At 38.9% G+C, this 8,867-nt stretch overlaps 1 protein-coding gene and 1 long non-coding RNA gene across 3 annotated transcripts in view; one reads left to right on the forward strand and one right to left on the reverse strand.

Annotated features, from left to right (window-relative positions):
* LOC143218943 (metabotropic glycine receptor) overlaps positions 1-8,867 on the reverse strand; it is a 157,317-nt gene that overhangs the window by 68,109 nt on the left and 80,341 nt on the right. The window contains exon 4 of the mRNA XM_076444592.1: positions 8,722-8,865. Coding sequence (XP_076300707.1) covers positions 8,722-8,865 — 144 coding nt within the window. The remainder of the gene's footprint in view (positions 1-8,721; positions 8,866-8,867) is intronic.
* LOC143218695 (uncharacterized) lies at positions 65-7,849 on the forward strand. 2 transcript variants are annotated; one of them, XR_013011147.1, is made up of 5 exons: positions 65-183; positions 369-3,354; positions 4,062-4,177; positions 4,318-6,647; positions 6,887-7,849. It is a non-coding gene; the product is annotated as an uncharacterized LOC143218695 (long non-coding RNA). The 2 variants fall into 2 exon arrangements; XR_013011146.1 differs by having other exon boundaries at positions 4,318-7,849.

Here is an 8,867-nt window from a genome sequence, read left to right on the forward strand (position 1 = left end):
AAGGAAAGGCTAAAACAAACGACGTGCGGAAATTGCACGTTTCTGTCGCGTGAACAAAGCCATTAAAATCATTCGACTGTTAGCGTTCGACGTAAAAGCAGTGTATCGTATAAATTATAAAGTGTTATATCTATCAAATTGTCGTGAATAAAAGACATCTGATCAGTGTTATTGTAAATTCTGGTAAGTACTTTTCCATTTACTTTTTGTTTTTTCTATAAAGTGAATTGCTTTTCAGAAGAATATTATTTTTCAGTGCGTTCACTGTCCCCTAGTATCGGACAAAATATTGTCCCCTATTATCGGACAGTAACAAACTCATTATTGTATGTTCGTATTTATAATAATGTTTATTATCTTACTTTCAGTCGTTAAAAATACACCTAAGCAACGACATGGACATCAAAAAACGAGGTTTATGGAATGAAAAGGAACTTCAACATTCGAAGTTCGTTGTGAGAAAAGTCCAAAAACATTAGACGTGCATCCACCTAGTACCTCTGCTGCTGATATTTATAAATCTATTTTAAAATTGTCTCCGTTGCCTGATGCAACAAAAAAGCGATCAGAATCAAGAAAAAGAAAATCAGAAAAGAGTGAAGTTCTTACTTCACAATCTCATAAATTATTGGTCGAAGAAAAAGAAAATAAAAAACGGATAAGAGAAGAAAAGAAGAATTTAAAAAGTAACTTTAAAACAACGAATAGAAAAAATAAAATAAAGAAAACTCGAGCAGTGAAACCGGAAAATACAAACGAGGAGACAGTTTGTGTGGTTTGTTTGGAAACCAATAATGAGGACTGGACACAGAGCTCAAAATGCCAAGAATGAGCTCACGAAGCTTGTGCCGACATCCCTGAATGTTTCGACGACTATATTTGTGATCATTGTAAATTATTTTAAAAGTATTATGCGTTAATTTACACATGTTTGCTATGTCCGATATTAGGGGCCATTCTAGACTCACTCTAAATCAATGACCTATATTAATGTTAATGTAATTTAAATATTATAATAATGTTGGTTTATTTGATAGTTTACTTTGATTTCTATTACTGTTATCTTGTAATTAATGCAAAAGAAATAAAAATAAATCAATATTCCTTTTATTTATTTAAGAAAAACCTTAAGTGTCCGGTACTAGGGGAACTCCCCCTAAACAATTGAACTTCACGCAACCTGCTTACTGCTATGGTATATCAACGAGGTATAAAAGTTTAATTGTTTATATCTTTTTAAAACTATTGAGTAATTACACGTAATATTTTGCAGACATCATTATGGATTCATATACCATCGTCTCACAAAAAATTATCAAAAGCGAAGTCGGACACTTGGGGTCCTTCCCTTCTTAGACCTGTGCTACTTGTTTCATTGGACACGGATTTGTACTACTTGCTTGGCTAGATACTGGTCCATAATATTTATTTTATTGGCTTGCCTGACAAAAACATTGACATGTACTACTTCTCTGGCCAGTTGTCTAGATGTGCTACTCGCCTGACCAAGCGTGTAACTGTACTGCAGTTCGACCAATCATCTGGCTCTACTACTTGCCCGACAAATCCTCGACATTTACCACTTGCCTAACCAGTAATTTAGCTGTACTACACGCCTAGCCGAGCATCTGGACACACTCCTCGCCAGGCAAATCGTTTACCTGCACTCCTCGTCCGACGAATCGTTTACCCACGCTACTCGCCCGACCAAACATCAACTTCTACCACTTGTCCCACGAAAAATATCGACGTACCACTTATCTCGACAGACGACGAACCACCCCGCATTCCATCAGCCCGAGCTACCTGTTGTCCCATCCGACAATTCAAAGTCGACGTGTCCCCCCTTTCGCTAAATATGATCGACGCATTTTCTCGGCTAATGGCCACCGGAAAATTTCTCCTTTCATCGCGGATTCCGATGAAAATCGAGCCGAGGCCAGGCTTTTGATCGATCCTGTCGGACACCAGGCGAAACCTATGTATGCAATCGCGTCACAGTGCACTTGGCCATCAGCTGGCGGTGTGCGGTATTCGTTTCCGTTCTACCTGTTCATACCATTCGATTCCCCCTACCATCCAGCTATTTCCCCTGTACAAGAGTAAAGAGGGGCGGGGAGGGGGAGCGGGCAGACCACGTTTATCGTTCATGGTAGGGTTACATGCACGCTCACGCACGGGACTCGAAAACACTGTCGGGCTCGATAGGAAAGTAATGGAAATTTCTACCAGCCGCCGCCGGGGCCAACGAGGATCACAAAAAGCTAGAAGCGTGTAGCGCAGAGTATGGATCGTAAGGGAAAGAGAGAGAGAACTGAGTGGATTGTGTGATCTGTAAATGAGAATTCCGACCTATCCCCATCGAATAGAATTTCTAGAGGGGGGAGGGGGATGATTGGTAAATAAATGAAACGATTCCACGCACACACGACGGCTTTTACACCTAGCACCTAGCGTTACGCTCGATGCCGGCCCTGGATTGCAATTACCGAAAAATTGTCCATTTGAGACCAATGTGTACTACCTGTTTTAATTAAACGCCTCCCGGGTTTTCGGTGTGTCGCGACCAGAGAGTTCGAAACGTGTTAGCCAGTGTTCGTACACGATTCGCAAGGTATGCGAGCCGGAAACAGCGCAAGATGCTGTGGAATATGGAGATCACGATCACGCTAAGTTCCACCGGTGTCATAGTACTCTGCATGCGACACAAACTACACCAAACGCCGGCGAACTGCTAGCCAGACACACTTGCCGAGCTCCTTTGGGAGACATCGCAGCAGACTATGACTCGAATCCGTAATGAAAAGCGCGGTGGCGAGCAGACCGCGGAATATGCTCTTATCTGCTGTTATTCGTGGCCCTTGCCTTCGGCGACGACGCTGGTTACGTTATTTTTGGGACAATCTGTGGCTCTGTCAGGCAGTTTTGTTGAGAGGACTTTCTGGCGATTCTCATTTCGGTCTAAAATACAGCCTGTTCCAGAAGAGCTTGTCGGCGATATCTTCGAAATATGTCACCCAATGAAGGGGGAGATAAGGAACAAACGCAGGTACGGAAGGTAAACAAACACAGATGTCTACGATACGCCTTGCCTGAATGTTTGTCAGTTTTGTGTCTGACAGTGTAAAGAACAGAGCTTTCCGAGATGAGTGCAGCCTACGCGAAACCATCAATTTGGTACTAAATGGAAAGCGGAAAGCGCCATCAACGTACTACCTTTCCATCCCAATCCCCTGATGCAAACCCAATAGAAAATGCGTGGTTCACAATGAAGGGCAAGCTGAGAGGGATACATATTACCAAAATACAGTGGCGGCCATATACTTACGTACAGAAATAAAAACAAAAATTTACGTACGTAAATATTGTGTTATCAGCTAAATTAGTATAGTTATTAATATTTGAATATTACCAATCATTCTGTAACCTATTTAAAAATTACAAAACTTTATTGACAATTTTGTTATAGTATTGAGCGAGATTGAGTGCTCTTTTTGGTGTCATTACATTCGGTAAATATGGTGATTCTATTCGGTGATTATAAGCCAACAAAGTTTAAATCCGAATATGTCCGAATTCAAATTTTATAGCCTATTTAGTATTAAGCGTTTAACAGCATTTCGCGTACGCCTGCATGTTCGGCTACGCTTGGCCTCAAATGAAAAAGGAATATTATCCGAGGAAAAAATTTCCGATGTGTTTTCGGATGAAAATTAATGGTAATAATTTTCAAATGTTCTTATAATATACCGGGTGAGTCATTTAAAGTGAAACAGACGTATATCTTGGAAATCAAGCATTTTGGAGAAAAATGTTTCGAACAAAAGTTGTATGGTTTCGAGGGGGGCATAAAATGGTGTCATTGATTTGACCTTGGATAGTCGTTTGAAAATCAAGCGAAGGTCATCTTCAATTTCTTAAATAGAAAACCCTATTTTTTATTGCATATTCTTGTAGCTTGTTTTCAGAGCTTTCCAAACAGCTATAATAAAATATTTTTTTCTTAAATACTTTTAAAGTTATAATAGTGCAAATGTTCCACTATCGCCTCGCTTTTTCAGGGGTTCTCGAGAATCTGAGAAAAAAATGTTTCGAACAAAAAAGGAACAGTATTCAGACGTCTACAAATTTCAATATATAAAAGTTGAAAAAAAAACTTTTTCTTCAAAAAATTGAGGTAAATTTGATTTTTTAAATACTAAAATGTATTTTGGATTTCATCATATTGTAGCTAATCTTAAGACGAATCCAACGATATATAATATCGTAACCTTGAGCCAATAAATAACGCTGAAATAGTTTTTTCCACTTTTTCAGGCCAAATACCCCACTGTGCGCTGTTGTGGTACAGACTGTAGCAGAGTCTGTGCAGGGATTGAAATTTTTGTGCGATGACTTTGTAAATTTGGCTCCAACAACAATGGAGGCTTCACAGTGAAGCTCGTTCGCAGTCGTAAACGTCCCCTTAGGTGAGGAAGAGATAAAAATCGCAGAGACACACGAGGATTTTAATTAAACGACCATTAACGCGAGAGTCCGCGGAAAAGTTCGCAGCGTAAAACAGCAAATTCCTTTCCGACGACCGAGCGGGACTAGATTCCTGGCGAGACGCCAGAGCAACAAATGTTACTTCTCCTAGAGACAGTTGGCGCCGAGCACCGGAAGCACGAAGGTCGAGTATAGTGACACTGGAACCCCGGGATCCCGAGCGATTTTTCATTCGCCGCCGCTATTGTGTCTCACCTTTCCCGACCTCGCTGCCTACCAAATTCTGTCTGCTCCGAAGAATCCGCTCTCGAGCATTTTACCACATTTTTTTCTACACTCGGCGAGAGACCCTACAATTTGTATTGCAATCAGGAACTCCGCGTATCCAAATATTTTAACTAGAATTCTAAACATTACTTGCTTATTGTTAACTATTTCTTTGTGAAACTGTCACAGACACCTGCGTGACATTTTTCTGATTAGATTGAGCCCCAACACGATATAATTCGGAGTACATTTAGTGGAACCTCTATTACCCGAACCCATTTTAAACACAGAAATATGATCAGAATTATGTCGTGTTTGGGCTAGTTTTAATCAGAAAAACGCCACCAGTACGATGATAAAAGTTCCGTACAAAAATGATTAACAATAAACAAGTTCGCGACATATTTCAAACAAGTAAATATGTGTATCGTTTTTGTACTCGTTTTAATCGGGAAAACGCCACCAACGCGATCATAAAAACTCCACGGAAAAATTATGAGAAATTAAGAAGCTCTCTGTTAAAAGAAATTATTTGTATGTAGAGCTTGGATTTTAAAAATATGCGAGTCATCGTGTATTTCAAGAGGGAGAAGGTGTTGCGAAAGGAGGTTCCCGGTTTCCAGAAAAATCGTTTTACGCGGAGCAAGTTACAGTGCGGCGACTGAGCCGGGCCTGTCAATTCGTTCGTCAGCCGGGAAAGTGGATATCGACAGCGGCAGAGGTATCGTCGCATATTGTCATCGGGAGTTAGGCATCCCGGGGGCGATTTGACGCAGCGCACCTGCGACGGACAGCGAAACGATTTTCCATTGGCGGTTAAGCGGAACGTTGTTAATTTGACGACCCGGCATCGACATTTTGAGCGGATCTCTTTTGTCGTCGGGCTGTTACGTCGCCGCGTTTCGCGCTGGACCTGTCTCGCCAGCGTCACGGAAAACCCGTCCCGGAGAATATACAGGTAATCCACGTGCAACGCGATCGAACGCATTAGCTAGCCCGTGTGAATATTCAAAATTCTAAACAATTCTATAAAACTGCGATCTAACTGTGTCCGTCCGAAACAAAAGATTGAAAATCTATCAGAACGCGTCGAAAAATTGTTTTTCGAAAATCGACGTGTAGTTCCGAACAAACATTTGTTGAAAACACTTGTATAAACCACCCTCTCCCAATTTCCTGTATGTTACGCTGCAATATGACGGACAAAAAAAGATTTTTTTTAAAATAGTATGACCAGTAGATATCCAATTGAAAAATTCGAAGCCCATGGTCAAAACCAAACGCATTAAAAATTTTCTTTGATCAACCAGGACCTGGTTTATTGTTCCGGAAACGGTGTTTCAGCGAAGCTTCCCGAGGAATCGCTGGGCATACGCGTGATTGTTCTCCGCACCTGTCGTATGCTGGGATGTGTAAGTGAGGGAAAAAATAGAGAAGGTGTCGAGAGATGAAATTAATTTTACGCCATCTACGTGGCTTCGCAAGCAAATGCGCGACCGGGTGGATCAAATTGAATTCGGCTGCATGGGTGCAAGCGATAGCATGATATACCCTGTCGCCAGGGCTGAATTAAAACCGCCTTGTTTTCTTTTACGGAACGGTTTATCCTGTTATCATCGACAGGGAGGGTGGGAATCGATTCTCTGGCGAAGCTTGCAACCCTTTTGCTCGCCGTCGCCTGAGAATCGCGGCCCATCAGGTGCTCGTTTCGCACGATGCTCGTCGCATGAGCTGATCTGATCCCTTCTTGCCGTGAATCGGAGGATGCCTGACCGGGTCTGGGAATTTTTAATTAATATTTTGTTCGAGGATTTCGAGTGGGTTTTAGTGTTGAGGTCGAGAATGGTGGGAACCATCGGATTTTCTGGTGAGGTGCAGTGGTGTCCTAAAGGGTAAATGCTATTCCTGTATTTGAGTCCGGTAAAATAAAGTTCACCCCTGTATTTTTGTAAATTTCAATATTTAAATATTTTTGTAAAAAGAAATTTCTACGTTTCTATATTTTTATAGATTTGTAAATTTTTATGCGTCTATATTTTGTAAATTTTATATTTTCTATTATTCAATAGAAAATGGCAAAGGTTGGCGATATTTTTGGAATAATTATTTCCTAATTGTGCATTTTACACAGGAGCTTTTACGCAGCTTAATACGGGTCTCCGTTAATTCTCATATTGCTGGATATCACTGCTAAAACAGTATTAACTCCATGTCCTGGCAAGTTTGATGTAAATGGATTCATAAAACATAAATCCGAGTAAGCTTCTGCAGCGTATGGTGAATAATATCGCCTGCAATGATACATTTCCTCGTTTGCATTTTAAATTATAATTTTCGTGTAAATCCGTGCTATCTTTATTTTTGTTAATGTTGACTTTCGCATGATCAAACGACATATTATTATACGTTAATATGATCTCTGAACTTACTACCTGGTGTTCATTTGGCATATATATTTCATTGTAACAATTTTCATCGCTCTTTATAAATAGAATGATACATTTAGTAATATCATATTATTTATATTAATTAATTAAACTTACAAAATGCTACATTTTATGCTACAATTTTAAAGTGGATTTGTAACTTTAAAACACCCGGTGGATACACCCTTTTTCCACCAATGAATTTTTGAACAGAATTTTTCGCCGTGGTATCATTTATCGAATAAATTTCACATGAGAGAGCTAATTGTGAGGTCCTCATGCCTTAATTAATTAGGATAGGGGTTAACCAGCTCCGATGATGGAGTATCCAATTGAATTATCCGTTCTACAAATTCAGTAGAAGTTGAAAGTAATGTACCCCGGTAACCTAAATTTTATGCTGATGCAACGTTACTGCTGCGAAAGCCACAAATGTGATATGATCTCTGGGATTCACTTGAAATTCCCCCAAAAATAAGTCACTTTTAAGAATGTATTACTGACGAACTAGATCACGCGGGGATAAAACACCTTTTGCAATATTTTCTAGCATGATTCAATATTGTATATGAATTTTTGTTGCATTGAACTATTAAGCCATTGTTACAGAATTAATTTACAAATTTAAATCTATTCAGTTTATTTTAATTCACTTTTCAATTCCTTCTTAACATCATTTACTACAATTTCATTGAATAATAAAGGAATAATATATAATTCCATGAAATATATATATATATATATATATATACACACACACACACATATATATATGTATATAAGAAGATTAATTCATTTGTTACAGCAAAAGTTACTTAAAGCTTTATTGAACTCTCTTGATCACATTCACGAGAAAATGCATTTCTGCATTTGCGTTTCTGTAATGGAATATTTGTATTAACATGAAAACGATTTCTTTTTTTCCGACCTTATTATCTCACGAATGCATTTTCCAGTAAGCATAAGGCCAGCAGGAAAACACTGGGTAGAAGTAATAATTAATATTTTCGACAGGTCCATTAACCAGATAACACAGAAGATATAATGTGCACCGGTGCATAATGCCGAGTCGCCTCATTCACACGAATAAATATTTGTGTACAATTAGACACAGGATATAATGGCGTTCGTTGTTTTCTTGCTACATCATACACCCGCGTTTATCAAGGATAATGACGGCAGAATGTGTGCTCGATTATATTATAAAATCATACTATAATTATATAAAGGAGAATCGAAGAATTTTGTTCCATAATGGTATTTACACATTCGTCGAACGTGTAACCAATTTATCATTTCTTATTGACTACACTCTTAATTATGATAAAATTGATCATAAGCCTCATTAAAGATTATATAAGCATGTTCATTGAATTAATACAAAGCACAATAATTATTGTGAAATTCATGCGATACAAAATTAATATATTATTTATACGTAAGTTTGAATTGTAACAATTGAAAAATGATTAAAAAGTGAGAAGGGAAAAGTGGATTTTCATGTAAACATTACATATATTTCAAGTGTAAAATGACTCACCATCATCAGCTTTTCGAACTCTTCCTCGATGACAGTGCCATTGTAGTATCGATTCACTGATTTCGTGTCCGGATAATAAAATCCACGTTTGCAGATGCATCTGTAGCTTCCTCGACGGAATCCAAGCCCAGGAATGGCGATACACT

This window comes from Lasioglossum baleicum, chromosome 20, assembly GCF_051020765.1.
Source record: "Lasioglossum baleicum chromosome 20, iyLasBale1, whole genome shotgun sequence".
NCBI classification, from domain to species: domain Eukaryota; kingdom Metazoa; phylum Arthropoda; class Insecta; order Hymenoptera; family Halictidae; genus Lasioglossum; species Lasioglossum baleicum.